We start from the raw sequence: 21,230 nt of genomic DNA, 5'->3' as shown, positions 1-21,230 counted from the left end.
GAAAGGCAAGATGCTTGGTTCGAGATGATAAGTTTGAGGTGGGTTGCGGTCAAGCCGGGTTAGAGATAGAGAGGAGGGGTTAAGAAGGTCAGTGGTCGCCAAAGGAAATGGGAGAGGGGAGTGATGTAGACAACTTACATCAGTCGATAGAAGAGGAGGAGAAGCAGAGGGGTTTGCAGGTGTAGTAGAGCCAAAAGGGGGAAGGGGGATCAGGATGGCGGCTGTGCTAGAGCCAAGATAGCTACAAACGGAGACACAGTCATCTCGAGATGAAGCAGTAGTATCAGCAAAGGTCCCAGAGGTAGTCCCAGAGGAGCTATCAGAATCAGAGCATGAGGAGAGTCGCTATCATCGTCAAGTCCACTTATAGAGAGAACTGAGAATCGATCGACACTGATGGGTAAAGGGTTGCTTGCAGAGGGACCAGCAGAAAAAGAACTTTCTTCAATTAGGCGAAAGGCGGCCATGCGACTCCTCTAGTGATGCCTACGACGGAGGTTCCTTCTTCCTCGGTTGGCCAGGGAAGGCAATCGGCAGTCAGCAGAAGCAGAGGGGAGCCTCGAAGGAGAACCGCAGTGGCTGGAAGGGAATCCTCATATTGACGGGGAACCGAGCATCTCAAAGTTACATGACCAAAAATCTTATAGAGAGTACAGAGCGGGGAAGCCTAGTTGTAAAGGACCTGTTGTTCGAATTAGATTCCCTCCCCATCAGAGATTATAACAATTAAAGGGAGGGTTTGCTCAACATTGATTTCAATGCAAATTCTGGCAAATGATAGCCTGTCCACATCTTGGTCCTCAAAGTCTAAGAATAACGGCTTACCAATGACGGAACCGACCAAGCTAAGCCCTTCTATGCCCCAAAAATGAAGGGGAAGATTTGGCAGCTTGACCCAAATGGGGACGGAGGAGAGGTTCACAGTGTTCAAGGAGGTGTATTGGTCCACGCAGAAAATGGGCTTCTTCCCGACATACCAGGGTCCACCATCAAGGGCTTTCACTTTGTTAGCATCGTCTGAGAAGTTAACATGAAGATACCGTTTTCAAGCATGAAGGTGGAAGTCACACTTAGAGGGCACCATTATTTCTAGAGGGAGAGTTTTACGCGGCTACCCACAAATTGCCCAATCAAATAGTGTCTCCATTTGTAGATCCATGCTCTAGCAAGCCGGAGGGGACAAAGACCGAAGGGTATATAGTTGTGGAAAGATGGGGGGAGGAAGAAAAGGGAGTGACCAGCGTCGAGGGGAGGCTAAGAGGGGGCCGGACAACCAAGGTCCAAGGCCTGGCAAAGGAGGAAGTGGAGGTGGAAGGTTGACTGCAAAGGGGGAGGAGTGGTGAGTTGGGGGTTGGTAGCAGGGTTGGAGGAGGTGGTGGGGAAGGGGAGAGGGTGGCTGCAGCAACAGGAAGGATTCCAGTGGCTGGGTCAGACATAGGAGGCTAGGGAGAGGGGTTAGGCATAAAAAAAATAATACTAATAATAATTTGAGTTGGTTCTTACTTGCTCTAACTTGATTTAATTTACCAATTTGAAAATTTCTTTCGTGCAAGTTAATGCAACACCTTATGCCATGAGATTGTCCGAGGGTTCAATCAAAAATCCCACTCCCTCGCTGCCCTTCTCAAGATCGACATCTATAAAGCTTTTAACTCCATCAAATGGATATCATCTCTTAGGACTTTCTCTAGATGTCTTTACCCCCCCTATGTTTTTGTCCATTGGATCGACTCCCACATTTTCTCCTCCCGCTTCCCTGTCCTTACTAACGGAAGCCCTATGGGCTGCATCATCTTATTTTAGTTTAAAAATAAAAAATAAAAATAAATAATCTCCTAAATCCATCACCAAGCTTTGAATCTTTTGATTGAACCACTTTTACCATTTTCTACATTATGTCAAATTTTATTTTCTAAAAAATAGTAGTTTATTAACTAAATGATTTTAAATTAGTGCAACATGCTTTGATAACTATTAAAGTGCATCATACACATTGATATTGACATACTTATGTTATGTTTCATTATGTATCTTTTAGGAAGATGGCACATAAAGGACAAACTACGGATATTGGATAGGATTCAGCCGAGAAAGTGAATAATAATAGGTTATGGACAAAGTGCAACTATTATAATGCCATCCACCTATGAGGTGGAATTACTATACATAAACAACACCTAGCAGGAGGGTTTTCTAATGTTGTCAAGAGTACAAAGTGTCCTTACGAAGTAATCAAAGCAATGAGGAATCACTTCAAGGGAAGTAGAGATAAAGCGAACCATGCTATTGAAAATGAGGATAGTTTGGTTGATGATTTAAGGGGTCCTAAGGATTATGAAGGATCCAATACGGAGGCAGAGGATGAAGATCAACAATATGCATAAACGACATGTGTCAAGAGAGGAAGCAAGAAAAAAAGAATGGAGAGATGAACAGTTGAGAAGAAGTTAATTTGTAAGACCAGCACGTGATGGCCCGATTATTGTTGAGCAAGGTGTTGGCTCTCCATGCCATCCAAGTGTAGATAAAGGGAAAGGCAAGGATCTTGTTGCCTTAGTAGAGCAATCAGTGTAAAGGCATGTTTGACAAATTTACAAAAAGTGGTAAGGGTAAGGGAAAATGGAGCCCAGATTTTAAAAACATGACTCATGCACCTTATAGAGAGAAGGATGAAGGCCAACGTGGGATTGAAGAGAGCTTTTAACGTAAGACATTAAGCAAAAAGATTAGGAAAGCAATCTCTAGGTGGTTCCACAGTTTTATGATTCCACCCCACAAAACTAAAGTTCTATAATTCAAGGCTATGGTTAAGGAGAGATTCAGGCATGTGGGAAAAATGTTTACCTCATGAAATTGTTGAGCCTTGCTTAAATGCTATTGTGAAAGAGGTGGATGAGTAGATTGAAAAATTCAAATATAAGTGACCTGAATAAAGAGTGATCATAATGTGTGATGGGTGGAGTGGAACGACGAGGATGTCCATCATTGACTTCCTCGTAAACTGTGATGGAAAAACAATCTTCCATAAGTCTTTCAACGCATTTGAAGATTTCAAGGATGTAATGTATTTGTTAAAATTAATGGATCAAGTTGTAGATGAGATAGGGTCCGATAATGTCGTCCAGATAGTGACTGACAATGCTGTAAATTTCAAAAAGGTCGGTATCTTGCTAATGTAGAAGTACCCCAACCTATATTCGACACCTTGTGCAACCCACTGTATTGATTTGATATTCAAAGACATTAGTGAAATGCCCAAAATACATAAGGTGGTTTTTTATGCCATGATGATCACCAACTTCATATACAAACACAGCTAGGTGTTGGCACTGATGAGGAAATATACGAAAAGTGACTTGGTGAGGCCCGCAGCAACATAATTTACAATAAATTACATTGCACTTCATAGTCTCGAAAATCGGAACAATGGGTTGCTCAAGTCTTTCACCTCTACTGAGTGGTTCAGTAGTAGATATGCAGGCACTGAAATTGGAAAAAATGTTCTACACCTAATCACCTCAACACAGTTTGGGGAAAGGTTGGCTCGACTTACTATGATTATGTAACACCTCTTTGTTGTTCTTAAAGCAGTCTATGGGGATAAAGCACAGACTATGGGAAATATAGTGCATTGTATGGAACTTGTCAAGAAGAAGATACAGGATGACAACCCAAAGTCATGCAAAAGTTTTTTGAAGATTATAGAAAACCGATGGGAAAAGATGTTGATTCAAGACATTCATCAGGCAGGTAGTCTCTTAAGCAAATGACTTATATTTCATTTTGAATATTTACTAGTTAGTAGTTAGTATTTAGTTATAACTTTTTTTTTTTTTTGGGATGAATAAATAATTCATTACCAAGCGAAGAAGAATATACAAGGGAAAAAAGGGGGGGAGGGGGAGGCCGAGGCCAACAAAGAGGCTAGAGCCGAGAGCCTTGCACAAAAACAAAAACTACAGCAAAACAATAGCAGCTAAGACAAAGGAGAAAAGAAAAAAACTAAAACTAAAATCCACAGCAAGGACCACCAAAAACAAAATAAGGGGGGGAGAAAAGACAAAGCCCAGGATGACATCAGGTGGGATGGAGGAAGTCAACATGGAGGTTCCAGGAGGAAATGATGTGAGAATTTTTGGGGGTATTGGGGACTGGCCGATTCTGAAGGGAAGAGGATTTGGATTTGACATCAAAGTAGATAGCTTTCCAAAACTTATCTGGAGAACGGGATTTGAAAATCCATCTACGGATGTTACGCTCCATCCAAAGGTGATTCATAGTAGCACAAAAAGCCAATTTGCTAATAGTGTCACAGATGGTGAGCCCGGAGAAGTTCATATCAATCCAGTTCCATTCCCTATTAAAAGGAAGAATGGGTCTATTGTGCCGACAGCATTTGGAAAGGACTGTCTTCCAGATGTAGGAAGAGAAAGGGTAGGAAAAGAAGAGGTGGGGGATGTCCTCGGTACCTAGGGGGCAGAGGCAACAAGCAGGGTTGGAAGGAATATGTTGATGAATGAGAAAAGATTGAGTGGGAAGGCAGTTGGATAGACATCACCATAGGGTGAAGCTGTGACGGGGGATGTGATTTTTAAACCACACAACCTTTTTTCAAGGGACCGTGTGGGAAGGGGTTCGGATTAAAGACTAAGCGGAGGCGAAGGAGAAGGAACCATTAGAGGAGGGGAGCCAAATACATTTGTCCTCCCTCCCTCGGTGGCCAAGGTGAAGAGGGGAAAGGAGAGACCATAGGTCAAACAGGGGAGGGGGGGACGAGGGAGGGGACCACCCAGAGTCAGAGATAATAAGGGAGATGGAAGCATTAGGAGAAAGGCCGGAGGAGTAAATGGTTTGAGGAGAGATGAGAGAAAGAATGCCAGAAGGGTGCCAGGGATCCTTTCAGAAGAAGATAGACTAGCCATTACCTATGACGAAGGAGATGGTTGGGAGGGCAACGGATCTATGCTCAACAATTTTCCGCCAGATCTAAGAGGCATCAGGAATGGAGGGAGCGGTCCAGAGGGAATTAGATTTGAGCAAATCAGAGTAGATCCAATCGACCCAAATGCTTTTATGTTTGGACACAATCTTCCATATGAGCTTAAGAATGCCAACAAAGTTCAAAGTTGGTGGTTTTGATTCTTCTAATCCTTAGACCACCTTCAGCTTTCGAAAGGCATACCTTATCCCAGCTTAAGGGTCTGAGGAATTTAGAGGAGTCAGATCCTTTCCAAAGAAAGGAACAGAGGAGGCTCTCATAAGATTTAATGATTGAAGCAGGCAAGGCACAAATACCAGACCAACAGAGGTACATAAACTGGAGAACCGATATTATCAGAGTAAGGCAGCCCGCTAAGTTGCTAACAACAACTGCAAACCATGTGCATCCTATTATTTGGATCTGGACCTTCATTACGCACTCAATTTGAGGTTTAGAAGTGATTTTATGCAATCTATGAAGGAAGTTATAAACAAATTGGCACCGAAAATTAATGCGGCAAAAGATGCAATGGAAGAGGTTAGTAATCTTACATATAGGTAAATATTTAATACATTGAGTAGCGTATTAATATTTTAATACCTCTATAAGCGAAATACTTCCGAGAGGCCACTCATGGGTTGTCGGTCAATTAGCTATCCGTGGTAGAGGAACATAATGTCCTCGTAAGTAAGGTTTAATGAGCTATCCTGGTATTTCAAATTCATTTCGAACTCTTAATATTGTAATTATCCTTGTGTAGATGATTGATGGCTCAAACATGAGGCCAATCGCAATGAAAATATTGTCATGCAAGGCATCCTCAAGTGGTTGTGACGTAACAAGCGTATGTTCAGATTGATAGACACCAAACCTTGAAATTGTCTAAGTTATGAGAAGCTGGAGAAGCTAGCCTATGTGCACTACAACATAAAGCTGAAGATGAAATACTTTGAGTTGGAGCGATCAAGAAATGAAATCGATGTCAACCCAATCGACATCACCCACATACTCGACAATGAAGATCCAGTTAGGGGATGGATTGAGGACACTGAAAATGTTTTGGCGATGGATCAATTGCCTGAAGATTGACGAAAAACAACACTTGATCTGTTTATAGAGGACAACATCAGAGAGAAATGAAGATTTACCATACGATGAAACACAAGCACCATCAGATGATGTACAAGAGGATGATAGTAGCTCCAATTATGGTCTCCTTAGGAGGACAAGGTAAGGTGCTACATATAGTGGAACCCAACAAGAAAGCGATGCTCATCAAACCAAAGATGGTGATGGCGGTGGTGGTGGCGGTGGTGGTGGTGGTGGTGGTGGTGGAGAAACAAATGTACTGATACATTTCACAAAAGAGTGAGCATTTAAGCATGCAACCAAGATATTAATAATGGTGCTCGCCCACAACCAAAGACTTATAGTCGCAAGGGTAAGCGTTCCCACAATCCAAGTAACGGTGATGTGTTGAGGAGCATGGACTCAATAAGCATTAATTTGGATCATGCTGGTGCCTCATCCGAACATGGACACCATGTATCTTCAGGTGCTTCTTCAGGCTATGGGTATGCAACTTATACAGGACCAACATTGGCCACTCCAAAGCAATACAATAGATTTTACCATAAATGGAAGTCCCATTACTATAGATATTTCAACGGGGGTCAATATTGTGCCTATGTTCAACAAGTGCACAATATTTTCTTAGTAGCTCCTAAAAATGATGAATATGAACCAGCATGGCACTCACCACAATGGCAATGGCAATGGCAATGGCAATGGCAATGGCAATGGCAATGGCAATGGCAATGGCAATGGCAATGAATGTAAAAAACCTCATCTTTTTGAACAATTTCAATTGATATACTTGTCTCTGTTTTAGTGTTTATGCATAATAAACATTATATATAGCTTTTTTTTCAGCTGGTTTTTTATGCAAAAGTGTATAAAAAGTGTTTCTTATCCATTTTTGTGTGTATTTTTAGTGTATCTTAGCATATCTCCATACAATACCCTCTGACATGTATCTTAATTTTGGCCGACTGATACGGTGACCGATACCGACACTTTAATCCATGATTATATGTATATATAGAATATATATTTCCCTGGTAGTGGTTCTTTCGATTTTCTTTGTTTTAAGACAGGTGATCATGTAGAGGGACTCTTCTTAGACAAAGTATAGAGAATCCTAAAGGGCTGTTTGGTTCGGTAAATCAAATGGTGTATGTATCAGATATGAATGTCAATCTTTTGATAGATATTCTTCTGAATTATGTTTCTTTATGAAAAATCGTTTGGTTGCCTTGAGGTTAGTACATGTTTCTCGCGGGTTGAGATATTGGTTTCCATAGAGAACGTCTTTGCGCTTTCTCCTTTTATACTAGGTGGTAAAAAAGTTGCTCAAATCTGAGTTTAAGTGTTGAGGTAAACTCAGATTTGAAACACATCCTTTGTAATATGGTCATTCATGGGAAGTAGGATGCTCACTTATGAGGGTCATCCTAGTAGAACCAAACAACTCCAAAAATTAAGAATTATCATTCTAAAGAATGTCATCCCAAAGATTTACCGAACCAAACACCCCCTAAGGCAGTCCTAGGCCCAACTGGGTTATGATAGACCACATTTTCAGTAATTTCTCTTTTTATCCCTTGGGAGCAAGAAAAAACATGAACCGTTAGTGCATGTTGTGCATCAATGTAAAGATGACATTTTTGGTTTATGAAATTTGTATATATGTGTATATATATATCTGAAATTCCTTCGGAAAATCCTCTTGCCACAAGCCATGGCTTGTTCCCTAAGCCGTTATTTTCCACTCTTTTGGTGATTTCTAACTCTATGTTCACTTGATGATACGCTGTTTGCATTTCCCTGCAATCCAGGATTAATTTTATCATTTGAATTCAGAACTGCAAATTACTTCTTGAAATTTTGGCATCTCAAAAGGAGGGCAAAAGTAACAATGCACGATAGGGGTGAATTTACAAGGTGAACAAAATTGTTGCATATGCATCATGTATACTTGATGTGCAACTTTGGTCACACCATGATGGATAACATTACGGTGAAAATTGAAGACAGAAAGTTACCACAAAGTGACTATTTTAGATAACTGGGGTTAACCATAAATAAAGGTGGTGACATAGAGGATGTTTCATAAAGAATTAAAATGGGATGGATGAAGTGGAGAGGGCCACTGGAGTGTTGTGTGACTGACGTATTCATTTAAAGCTTACAGGAAAATTTTGTAGAACACTTCGAAGAACGGCTAATATGTAGGGAGTGGAATGTTGGGCAATTAATAAGGGTCATATAGAGAAGTTATGTGTAGCAGAGATGAGGATGTTAAGATGGATGTGCAGCAAAACGATGAGGCATAAGTTAAGGAATGAAAGTATAGAGCTGATTTGGGAGTTACCCCGATCTATGAAAAGCTCCGAGAGAGTCGTTTTAGGTGGTTTGGTTATGTTCAACAAAGTCTTGAGGATGCTCTCGTAGGGACGAGTGATATGATTCTAATTGAAGGAGCTAAACAAGCCAAGGGCAGGCCTATAATGACCACAGAAGAAGTTTTGAGGAATGACATGCATAATCTAGGTCATGTCCTAAGTATGACCCCAGATAGAACCAACTGGAGGGTAAGGATCCATGTATCTGATAGTTGAGATTTTCCAGACTTGCTGATGCTGGGTTCTTTCCTTTCTCTCATTTCATTTATTTTCTTTTCTCCTTTTTGCTTTTCCCAGGATCCATGTAGCCGACCCCATTAAGTTGAGATAAGGCTGAGTTCGTTGTTATGCATCATGTATACTTGTGAACAAAAGAGAATTAAAACTAGAAAAGCTTCTAGAAAGAATTCTTTTCTTATCAAGTTTTAAGTCTGCAATATTCAAATGCCATAGAAATATTGGCACAAAGGTTTGATGAATCTTCAAGGAAGCATAGCAGTTATAGCAGTAAATCATGACTAAAAAATACAAACCGACAAATAAAGGACCTCTTATTTTGAATCCATAATACCTTGCAAAATTAAAGTCAGTAAAATTACAACATCTAAAGCAAAGAAGAAGAATCTTCAAGGAAGCATAGCATTTATAGCAGTAAATCATGACTAAAAAATACAAACCGACAAATAAAGGACCTCTTATTTTGAATCCCTAATACCTTGCAAAATTAAAGTCAGTAAAATTACATCTAAAGCAAAGAAGAAGAATCTGAAATGTTAAATAAAATGGACATCATACCTTCAGTGTTTCCATTTCTTCTTTCGTGGGACAAAATTTGATGAGATTCTCAATTTGGTCAATGTCTAAAGCTGACATATCCAAAGCCAAAACTGCATTCTGGGACCAGTTAACGAGAACCGAATCATGCACTTGCAAAGATCCAACAGAATATGTTTTAAAAAAAGCTCTAATCCCCAACATAATAATGCTGAAAATTTTAAGAGAGGATTTGAATCCCCAGCTGGTCAGCTGTGTGTTTAAGTCCTTTTAGAACTAACATATCACATTATTGAAATTTAAAGTATTTAACACATTCTTGGCTCGGATCCTTATCCCAGGTTTCAGATTCAACAAAAGAATGCAATCCCACTCCTAACTTATTTCACAATTGCAATCCCAAGATCCCAATCTAGGATTGTAAGACCCAATCGGGCTGGCTAATGGGCCCACCACCCACCCAAGAGTGCTATAGCCAAATACTAAAGAATAATGGCAGTTCTTGTAAATAAATAGAAGTTGCAAAGGGGAGGAATGGCACTCTCATAAATAACCAGATATTCTAAGGTGTTACTTGGTCGCTAAAGGTGAAATGACATAACAGGGATTAGATATGCTGTGCAGGGACAAACTTGGAAGTGCATCTAAAGTATGGAAAAATTAAGATAAAAGAATAAGGGGTATTTTGGGAAAACAGAAATGAGATTTTAACACAAAAAAGCCAAAAGAGAAAAAGTAACGAGAAAGAGGAGGAATCCAGGCCTTCATTTTCCTGATGCGGATCCGGAGTTACAAAACCCTGTTCGGATGGCTAATGGACCCATCCAAATAGTAAACACTCAAATTACACACAGAGAATGGTAAATCTGTAATTATTCTCAAGTTTTAAATCAAAGTGGCAGAACTGTAAATACCATGATAATGTAAGATCCCCTTTGACAGAGAAGGATGGTTAAGCCAAGGGTAATTCAGGAATAGCAAATAAAATAGGGATTAAAATTGAGAAGGACCAAAGGGAAAGGCAATTTGGTCAATCAATTAAAAGGGATATTAAATCGTGAAGACCTCTTGATAACTTATAGGAACAGCAAAACGATTCCTTGTGATTAGTACAGCCGGTCATCTAAGGCTCCAATCAACGCAAGGAAATCACAATCAGATTCGTAATCCCAGAACCAGAGAAACAACATCAAGCAGACATCAATCGAAAGACCAACCCTGAAGCTGACTATGGCAGTAACAACAGGATCAGTTCTGAAACTATGGCTTCTCAGGATGGAAGAGGGTTTAAGAGTCAGAGTTTGAAGAGTTTGGGTAGCACCAGAGGGATAATACAACCCTACAAGTTTCAGCTCGATTATAGAGAAGGGAGATCAATCCACCTGATTAGAGCACCGACACAAAAAAAGGGCGTACCCGGTGCACGAGGTTCCCGCATGTGCGAGGTCCGGTGGGGCAAGAGCTATGCAGCCTTACCCCGAGAATGTTGAGAGGTTGTGTCAATCACTTGACCACCAGGTCGCAACATTCATACCTTACCATCAGACCAACAACAAACATAATCTTATCCCAACTAAATGGGGTCGGCTACATAGATCCGATATGAAAAGGAGAATCAAGAAATAATGAAATAAGGGTAAATAAGTGAAAAGGGACTAAGAAAAGCAAATAAGTTAGAAATCCAAGATGCATCACAAGAACATTCCTTACATAGAGTCCACTACCCAGATCCTAGTCCTTCAGAAAACTCTATCCATGGTCATACTAGAATCAAGCCCCACCATATGCATGTCTTTTCTCACCGCTTCATTAATAGTCATTTTAGACCTACCCCTCCCTCTTTTGGCTCCCTCCAAATGAATCTGCTCAATCTTCCTTAGTGGAGCCTCTACAGGTCTGTTGCACATGGCCATACCATCTCAATCGGTTCTCGTGGAGCTTGTCCTGTATTAGTGTAACCCCCAACTCATTTCTTATACAATCATTCCTTACTCTATCTCTCCTAGTCTTGCCACACATTCCTCTTAGCATTCTCATCTCCGCTACACTCATTTTGGTGATTACTGCCCAACACTCTGCTCCATATGTCATAGCTGGTCGTACCATTGTCTTGTAGAACTTTCCCTTAAGTTTAATAGGCATTCTTTTGTCACATAGTACTCCTGACGCACCTCTCCATTTCATCCATCCCACTTTTAATTTGTGGGTAACATCATCATCTATATCCCCCCTCTTTTTAAAGATGGACCCCAGATATTTAAAACTATCACTCTGAGGTAGCTCTCGTTCCCCAAGTCAAGTTTCACCACTTCGTCCCCTCCTCTAGTCTGACTGAAGGGGCACATCATATACTAATCGCCCAGAAAACAAGGTGGTCACACGACCTGATTCATACCAATCCGGCACAACTCAAATAATTACATTCTTCAACTCAGCCCAATGAAATGAGTTACATGCCTTTTCATAATAAACAGAAATTAAATTTCCCTAATCAAAATCTAAGACTGAAATAGAAATAGACTCCTAATTACTTCCTAAAACCAAGACTAACAAAAAATGGAAACACAATAAAACTCAAATTGATAATTCTCTACTGTCTAATAACTACCCAAAAATAAAAGATTACATATATTTCCCAAATTAATAGACCTAAGTAATTAAAATATCATACTAAACCCAAAAAACGATTGAACCCGGTCCGTGTCAGTCAAGATCCTAATTAGCAAAAACGCATTTAAAATGGACGCATTCCCGTTATTGACCGTTTAAAACACATTTTTCCATATGCTTCCCAAAGAACTGGGGGAAAACAGCAAATGGCAAGCATTCCCGTTCTAAACACGTTTTCCGTTTTTTTTTTTTTTTCTTTTTTTCTTTTTTTTGGATTTTTTTAAGACTGCATAATGTAGGACTAGATTTGAAAGCTCAAACTAGACCTAAACAAAAGGAACTTTTAAACCAAAGAACAACCAATAATCACCCAAAGATAGGCAGCAAACAACAGACCAGAAGTAAGAGTCGAATAGTCCTTGTAAATCAGAATTTTCAAACCCAGAATTTGGAATTTCTGAAATCAGATATTACACCAAACAAAAGGACTAACCAGCAGCAGGTATAGAGTATTAAAAAGCCACAATCAATAACAAATACCACAGGAACAGGTAAGACTCAAACCAGACCTCAAATCCGGGCAGAAACACAATCGGCCAGAATTAGAGAATACCTCAGATCAGACAATCCCCTGGTCTGATGTGCCTAGGATTTGGATCGAACCCTCCTTCCAGTACTCGATCCAAATTGGAAGCCAATCAGATGGCTAGATAGTCCAGTAGGGGTGGTTGATGCTTATGGAATTCTAGGAAAATTCTCAGATCAGAACTTAATGAAGATTAGTTCACTTACCTGAGATCATAGTTTTTAAGGCGGTAAGGTGACGGAGGCGTTTGAGGGTCTTTCGGAGCGCCTTAGTGATAAGGCGGGCATAAAGCGTTGCCTTATCGACTAAAAAGTTCCTATGTAATTTTTTTTATAGAACCAATCTATTTGGCTTAAATCCTAATTGAAACCTATTACTCATATGTTAAATAAATATTAAAGTTTCATATTCATACCAATGTAAGATATTCATCAAGAAAACAAATCAATAAAGTGAATAAACTAAGTTCATCTTCATCAATCATCAATCATCAACATTCAATCATCAATCATCAATCATCAATCATCAATCATATTAACATATAATATGAATACATAATTATGAAACAAAATTATAAATATAAAGAAAAGAAGACATAAAAAATACAAGTATTTATTATACTTCCCTCTATGATGCCAAAATGAGTGCCTAAGCCCTAAGGTCATCCACTATATTTCTACTCCTGTCAAAGAAGAATGAAGCTCACCGCTGCCGAAGCAATATGGTCGTCTGGACCAATGGTTCTTCCTTGTTCCTTGATTCCTTCTCAAAGCCCTTCCTTAAAACCCTCGACAAAATCCAAACCCTCTTTGTGAATCGTGTTTTTGTTTGTTTGTTTTGGTTATTTTTAGTGGAGTAAAGTTGATCACATACATCTCAAGTGTTAACAAAACCAAACACCTACCAATAAAAAATCTATATTTGGAATCTTCATCAAGTAATTTTAAAATGTGTTTAAAAAAAAAAAAAAAAAAAACCATAAGGCGCCACTTCACGTAAGGCGGAGCATTGCCTTACCATCTCTAGACCGCATCAGCGCCTTAAAAACTATGCTTGACATGCTGAACAAGAACAATAAGATAACCAAAAGAGAATAAGGATTCACCCGGACTTCTCGCCGCAGTGTGTCAACTAGATCAGACACCAGTCCCTACACCTTGATCAAACACAAGGAAGCCTCCATAGAGACCAGCGGCAGCAGCAGCGAACTTTTCTTTCATTAATCAAATCGTGGGTCATTGTGTATGAGCCCTTCTTTATTTATAATGATGGGGGGAGTGTTTACAAATAATAGAAACTCAATGTCACTTAAACTACTAACATATAGTTACTAAAAATAGAAATTGTAAACTAATCAAATTAAAAACTAAATATGGACTGAAATTAGAAACTAACAATAGACTGATATTTGAAACTAAGATCCCCATCAATATCCCAAACTGTGGGCTAACTAATCAGCCTTTGTCGACCCTTAGCCACTAGAGTCGACCCTCTTCTTCCTCCTAGAATAGGTCTTTAAATCTGCATCACTGAAGGCTTGAGGAACATAATGGTTACTTAACTCTTCCGAACTCCGATCGACCTGATTTTTTCGCTAACATGACGCTAACTCAAAGGCTTACACTTCTCATGATATCACTTTCAACTAAAATTCAATGCACGGACCCCGAAATTGAGCTACAAACTGATGCATCTGCTGAAAAGTGTTTCTGACGTGATGACTCCCAACTCCAACTGAAAATGCATCAATTTGAAAGTGTGGTAACTATGCTGACAACAACGAAAAACATCATAGCCAAGGCTCATTGCTAAATAAGACTTTGGACATGTTTTATTGTTATGATGTATGAATTTAGAATTGGTTTTAGATGATATTCAATGATGTCTTACAAGTTATAATGAGTCATGGAATATATATATATATGCATTAATGTTGGATGTTATAATTATTTTGAACATTAGATGCAGATATTCATCTAATAATTCCTTGCTTTATGAGTATACTGGCCCTTTTTTTTTTCAAATCTACACGTCTAAAACCCATACCGTCTGTTTATTGTTTTTTACCGTTCACTATTTTTTTTACGGTTTGTTTGACCATATTGTTTGGAAGTTTTCACCGTTTAAAACCCATACCGTCCATTTCTATTTCTTTTTTTCATTCCTGTTTTTGCTAACTATGGACAAGATTGCCAGAAAAATTAATCCAGTTCAGCCACGATTCTGAATCACTTCCTTGAGACTTTCAACAGAGGCGTAAGACCAGGAGTTCGTCAAATTGAAAGAACTTAATCAACACAAATCCAATCCAAACAAGATTTTAGGTAAAAGGTTTCCACTCAAAAACCCTACTGAATGCAAGCCCTAATATTGCAAACGTTGCGCAATGGAGAAAGAAACAAACCTCTGAAAGTGACTCTGCAGAGGAGGAAAAAACCAGACATCTTCCTTCTCCTGCCGACTCCTTGAGGACCTCTCTGTCCTCCCATGACCCCTCCCTATTACAACTCTAGCTCCCATTTCTCCTCACCTTCGGTAGCTTTTGTCTCCTGTTACGCTCTTCGAGCATAGATAGGACCAGGCCACATCTTCTCCAAAGGTTTCGCACATGACCTCTATTGCCTCTGTTCCTTCGGCTTACTTAGTGGATCCCTCTTCCAAGAGCTCCGTGAGCCTCGGTCATTGGGTTTCGTCTCCTTCAGCTCCCACTAATGGGCATCCTATGCTCCGGGAGCTTCCACCTCCTGTTTCGCTCCCTAAGTATAGACAGGATTATGCCACATCTTCCCCAAAGGCTTCTCCTATGAACTCAACCATTGCCCCTGCTGCCTAACACTCCTCAGCAAGGATTACAGTATCGATATCGGTCATCGTATCGGTCGACCAAAATTAAGATACGTATCGGAGGGTATCGTATCGTACCAGATATACGCTAAGATACGCTAAAGATACATATATAAATGGATATAAAACACCTTTTTAAACACTTTTGCATTAAAAATTTATTAAAAAAAGCTATTGATAACATGTACTATGCATAAACACTAAATTGAGGGTATCGCACTAAGAATTCAAGGTTTGTAGTTGTCCCATAAATGTAAAATCCATGTTCAAAACCTTGATTTCCACTTTAGTTAGAGAGAAATATGGCTGGCAACAACTTTGGAACAAAAACACCTCAAAAAATCGTGTTTTTTAAAAAAATACCCATCTTGCCCATTATATGATCGTAGCACTGTATCGGTACATACCGATACTCACCGATATGTACTGATTTATACATACCGATATTCACTGATATGTACTGATACTCATCGGTATGTATCAATCGATACATACAAATACTCACCGATACGTACTGATACATACCAAAACGTATATTTCACCTTGATTTTATATTTTTCATAGAGTATCAGTATGTATCGATAGTGTATTGGTGCATATCGATATGTATCATAGGATATATATTGATACGAAAGGATTTTAAAAATTTCAAGTATCGTATCGGTGTGTATCGTATCGATCGGCTAAATTTAAGATACGTATCGGAGGGTATCGTATCGGTATCGGAGATACTTTAAACCATGCTCCTCAGTGGGCATCCTCTTCTTTCATGAACTCAGTGAGTCTCGGTTACCAGGCAAAGCACTAGTCGTTGTCTCATCCCAAGGACCCCATCTTGGCCCCCGCTGCCTCCCATCTCATTGGAATAGCTATCTCTCCTGCCTCCCTTCACCTGTTGCATGAGAGACCTGCTTCGGTCAAATCGCCGTAGCGCCACCCTTGCTCTACCTCTGCTCATGAGGATACACTTCCCCTTTTAGTAACTCCTTCCTCCCTTCTCCCCCCTGCCATCTACCCCTCAACGAATATCGCAGGCACCATCATAGTAATCCTACCTGTGGTTCCCTTTGCCAACCACTGCCACTCGGTGATCCTCCAACCCATCCCTAGCCCCTCCTCATGAATTGTTGGTCCATTTGAAAGGTTTGGGATCTCAATTCTCTGGCCAAGCAAGCGGAAATTCGTTCCCGCATCAAATCCTCTAATTCTATCATTTGTTGTCTCCTCGAAACTAGTCCCCCGAGGCTAATGCCTCTCGTATTGTTAGCTCAACTACCCCTCTTGGTCCCTTCTTTCCAATAACTCCCACTCTCCTAATGGTAGAATTTGGATCCTTAAGAACCCCTCCAAAGTCCAAATTTCGGTTATCTCTTCCTCCTCCCAATTCATCCACCATTCAATTTCTACCTCTGGCATTTGTCCCTTCTTCTTCACCGCATTTTATGCCCTCAACCGTGCCTCTGATCGGCTTCTCCTTTGGGACAGGCTTAGAGCCCTGGCCTCTCAGATCAGCTCCTCCCCTTAGGCCCCGTTTGTTTAGAGGGGTTCTTGGGGTGGGATAATTGTCAGGTTGGGGGCCACATGTAGTTGGGGTGAAGAATAGAAAAGTAAAGTTGGGGGAAAGTTAAACTCTTCCAACCCATGTGTTGTTTGGTTGATCATGGGAGAAAAAGTAGGGAGAAAGGGCGGACTTCAAGCGACTCTTCATAGGTAATGTTGCAGAGCAGAGCCAAACAACGGAGCAAGGCCGAACCCCCTTCTAATTCTTCTCATGCTGGAAGTCCGCCCAGCGGCGGCGGCGGCGCCATCTCTCCTCTTTCTCTTCCTCAGAAAAAACCCTAAATGCAGAATGATTTCACTCAATTTTTTTCCTGATCTTCAGCTGAATTAGAGATTGGAAAAGTTTCCCAACGGAACAAATCCCGAGAAAATGCAGAGATAACGGTTAAAGACTTCGTTCAAGCGCATCATTCTCTTCTCCAACTACATATCGGCCATTGCTGCCCTCAACGGCCTTACCTCTTTTCTCGACTTGGGCCTTTATGAGCCTCTAAAATCTCTTTCAAGCCATGACCAATGCCCCAGTTGGTCCTGTTGCTAGTGCTCTAGTTTTGCAAGTTTTGTCTCTTTGTCCTTTCTTTATTTCTGCTCAACTCCATCACATTAGGAAAGCTCTGAACTCTCATGCAGATTTTCTAGTCCCTGGTTCTCAGGCTTGCTTGTGTATGGTGATCAATGGTTACTCCACCCCAAAAGAAAAAAAGCCCTCTGCTCCTTTTATTTATTGTAAATCCCTCCCTTGTTTCAGCCAAAGATTCTCCGAAGCTTATTTTTGTAGCGACATGTTGCTGTTGGGACGATGGAGACAGAGGAAGAAGTGGAGGAGAAGAAGAAGAGAGTAGAGACAGGTTGCTGGTGGGACGATGGAGGTTTGCCAAAGTCCCTCATTAAAGTCCCACCGATGAGGGCTGGGGTGGGAGAAAATGGTGTCCACCTAGGCCGACAAGATCTATTACTATGTTTCCCCAAAATCCCACCCCTGCTAAACAAACAACTCAATTTTTGTTGGGGTGGAATAGTTTGTACAACTATCTTAACACTTAAATCCCACCCCAAAAAAACTCTAAACAAACAGGCCCTTAAGGTTGGGGAGGTGATTTCAATGTTGTCAGATATGCCCATGAAAAGCAAGGTGGTTACTTTGTTGATGCCGTCTACCGTCTTCCGTCTCCGTTGATGCTTTCAACTCTTGCATTAAGGATCTAGCCTATATGACCTTCGTTGGTCTAGCATCAAGCTTTCCTAGAACAACAACAAAGGCAATCCCTATTGTATTGCCTACAAACTTGACAGAGTCCTAGTAAGTGAAGCTTGGCTTTCCACTTTCCCCTCCTCCCATGCCATATTTGATCCCCCTAGCATATCAAACCATTGCGATATCTCTCTATTTGTTTATCCCTCTCTCTCCTTCGGCCCTAAACTGTTAAAGTTTTTCAATATGTGGTCTCTCCATTCTGGTTTCTTCCCTATTGTCAAATCTGCTTGTGATATCCCCCTCCCCCTCCCCTCTCCTCTCCTCTCCTCCCCTCTGCCCATAAGCTCAAGTATGTGAAGTCAGCCCTTAAAGCCTACAATGCCTCCACCTTTGGCATTATCTACTCCCAAGTCAAAATTTGCCGTTGTAAGCTTAAATCTATCCAAGCCTATCCGCAGAACGACATTTTCAACCCCTCATTAGCCTTTAAGGAGAAAGATGCCTCCCTTGAGCTATCCTCTCTTCTCTCTCAAGAGGAAAGCTTTCTAAAGCAAAAATCTCACATTAAACGGCTTGATGTAGAAGACTCCAATTCCTCCTACTTCCATAAATCCTTGAAAGCTAGAACCAATGCCAACTCCATTTCTCAGCTCTCTGCCCTAGATGACTCCCTCCTTTTTTACCCCCTACTATCAAATCTGAGGTTGTGTCCTATTTCACCAATATCTTATGACCCTCCTCTCCCCCATTCCTCCTCTGAATGACTCCCCCCTTCTCTTCAACAAGTTCATACCCTCGCATCTCATCCCCGCCCTCCAAGCCATCCCTTCTGACGTAGAGATCCTTGTTGCCGTCCAGTCCCATAAAGCCAATAAAGCCCCTGGCCCTAATGGATTTAGTATAGGCTTCTTCTCCTCTTGCTGCGATATCATTGGGTCCAACCTCTCTAAGCAATCAGGAGCTTCTTTTTAAACCTCTCTCAAATTCATTTTATCAATCACACATTCCTCTCCCTCATCCCCAAAAAGGAAGGAACCTCCTCCATGGTCGATTTCAAACCCATCTCTCTCTGCAACCTTCTCTACATGTTCATTGCAAAGATTTTGGCAAATCAGCTTCAGTTGGTGACTGAATCCCTTGTCAGTGCCAATCAGTTCGCCTTAATTGTGGGCAGGAGCATTATAGATAATATCATTCTTTGCCATGAAATTAGGCGTGTTAGTTGTGGGCAAGAGCATTGTAGATAATATCATTCTTTGCCATGAAATTGTGCGTGTTAATTGTGGGCAGGAGCATTGTAGATAATATCATTTTTTGCCATGAAATTGTGCGGTGGGTTCGACAAAAAATCCCACTCATAATGCTCTTCTCAAGATTGATATCCATAAGGCTTCTGACTCCATAAGATGGGATTTTATCTCCAAAGTTGTTCTTGCTATATCCTTTCCCCCTGTTTTTGTCAAGTAGATTCTTTCTTACATCTCCTCCCCTAAGTTCTCTGTCTTTGTCAATGGGTCTCCTGTCAGGTTCTTCCCCCCCTCTACTGGGATTCGGCAAGGTTGACCCCTCCCCCCCTTCCTCTTCTGCCTTGCCCTTGCAATTCTTTCCAAATCCATTCAATCCCATATGGATAACCTCCTCATCTGCCCTATTCCTAACTGCAAAGCCTCTAAGCTCACTCATCACGCTTTTGCTGATGATCTTATGATCTTCTCCAAAGCTGATTCTATTTCCATCCAAACTATTATGTCCTCCCTATCCTCCTTTGAATCCCTCACGGGTTTTCATATCAACCTTCTCAAATCCCGCATGTTCCTCGTCGGAGTCTCTGATTCCTCCAAGACTAGGTTGCTAGAGGTTACGGGCTTCCAGATGGGATCTATTAGGCCTTCACCTCATCTCTTCAAGGCTAATTGCCCATCACTATTTTTCTCATGCTTAGCCAAATCCGCAAAAGACTTCACCTCTGGAAAGGGAAGGCTCTGTCCTATGCTGGTTGTTTGGAGCTCATCCGGTCTGTTCTCCCATCCTCTTACATATACTGGTCTGGAGTCTTCCAGCTCCCAAAATGACCGTTTAACATAATTAGGTGGCTTGCACAAAGCTTGAATAGCCTACAGATGAATGGCCTACAGAAATTATCACATACAATTAGAGATGGTGAGGATAATACATCTGAAATGACCTTGCTCCTCCATATGACCAAATCAGCAAAATTTTATGGCAGAATGCAGATTGGCGGCCAATTTAGCCAAGCAAGAGATACAGAGGACAGAGACATAAGGTACAGGGGGCAGAGATGTATATTCATGATCTCCCCAGTGGCATGTTTTTGGCAGTTTGGATTGCTCTTGTGGGGGCTATTTACCTGACTTGTATAATATCATCTAATGAATTTGTTGTTACATAAATATAGAGAAACCTGACAACAACAAAAATCCCCCAAGTACACAGCTTGCCACCTTGACAGCAGAAACAATTTCTCTATCTGAAAATTGTTGAGATGAGATTAAAAACTATACAGTTTCTCAAAGTTCCTTTTGTGTCTAAGGAGACATTTGAAAAATAAACATGTTCATCTCTTTCGGGTGCACCTTTCTCAATGAAAGAAAATGAACAAAAGCATGTGTACGGCAACAGTGTTCCAATTATGTGCAAAAAATTGCAAAAAAGAAATGAATGTGACATATATAGTCATGTTCTTAAAGTCTTCGACCTTAGTTTGCAATCATTTAAATCATGAAGCTGAACATCCCTCCGCAAATCTATGTTCATGAATGTAGAGAAAACTACAATACAGTAAAAGATGAACTATATAGTATATGTTCAAATTTGTATAAAATTGCTACAATCGTTAGGATAAGATGAAAGATGGACTCACAATCATATCTGGGAGAGGCATTTTTATTTTTGTGAGCATTATTTCACAGTTATACGCTCTGCGCAACTCAACCTGAAAATTAATAAATGAATAATCAAAAGCACATATAGAAAGATTAGAAAAATATTTTTAAGTAGCATGTACAATAAAAAAACCTTCTTTTTTGCAGGGGGGGGGTGGGGCCGGGGCATATTTTGCAACATATCTCTAGTCCCATGATCTAGCTATATCAACCGTTATATTTTAAACCAAAAAAAAAAAGGGGGGGGTGGTGGGGGAGCATTTCATCTCCCTGTGTAAGAAATTACTACTCAAATGTATCGTCTCAAGGAATC

The 21,230-nt window shown here is 40.6% G+C and overlaps 1 protein-coding gene across 4 annotated transcripts in view; it reads right to left on the bottom strand.

The window, feature by feature from the left end:
- LOC122083816 (formin-like protein 14) overlaps window positions 1-21,230 on the bottom strand; it is a 78,611-nt gene that overhangs the window by 39,262 nt on the left and 18,119 nt on the right. For all 4 annotated transcript variants that reach the window (XM_042651720.1, XM_042651719.1, XM_042651717.1 and 1 more), the window contains exons 7-8: window positions 20,896-20,967; window positions 9,241-9,339 (exon numbers count right to left, since the gene is read on the bottom strand). In XM_042651720.1, the coding sequence (XP_042507654.1) occupies window positions 9,241-9,339; window positions 20,896-20,967 (171 nt within the window). The remainder of the gene's footprint in view (window positions 1-9,240; window positions 9,340-20,895; window positions 20,968-21,230) is intronic.

Source organism: Macadamia integrifolia, chromosome 7 (genome assembly GCF_013358625.1).
Source record: "Macadamia integrifolia cultivar HAES 741 chromosome 7, SCU_Mint_v3, whole genome shotgun sequence".
NCBI classification, from domain to species: domain Eukaryota; kingdom Viridiplantae; phylum Streptophyta; class Magnoliopsida; order Proteales; family Proteaceae; genus Macadamia; species Macadamia integrifolia.
This window is presented reverse-complemented; position numbering and strand designations above follow the sequence as displayed.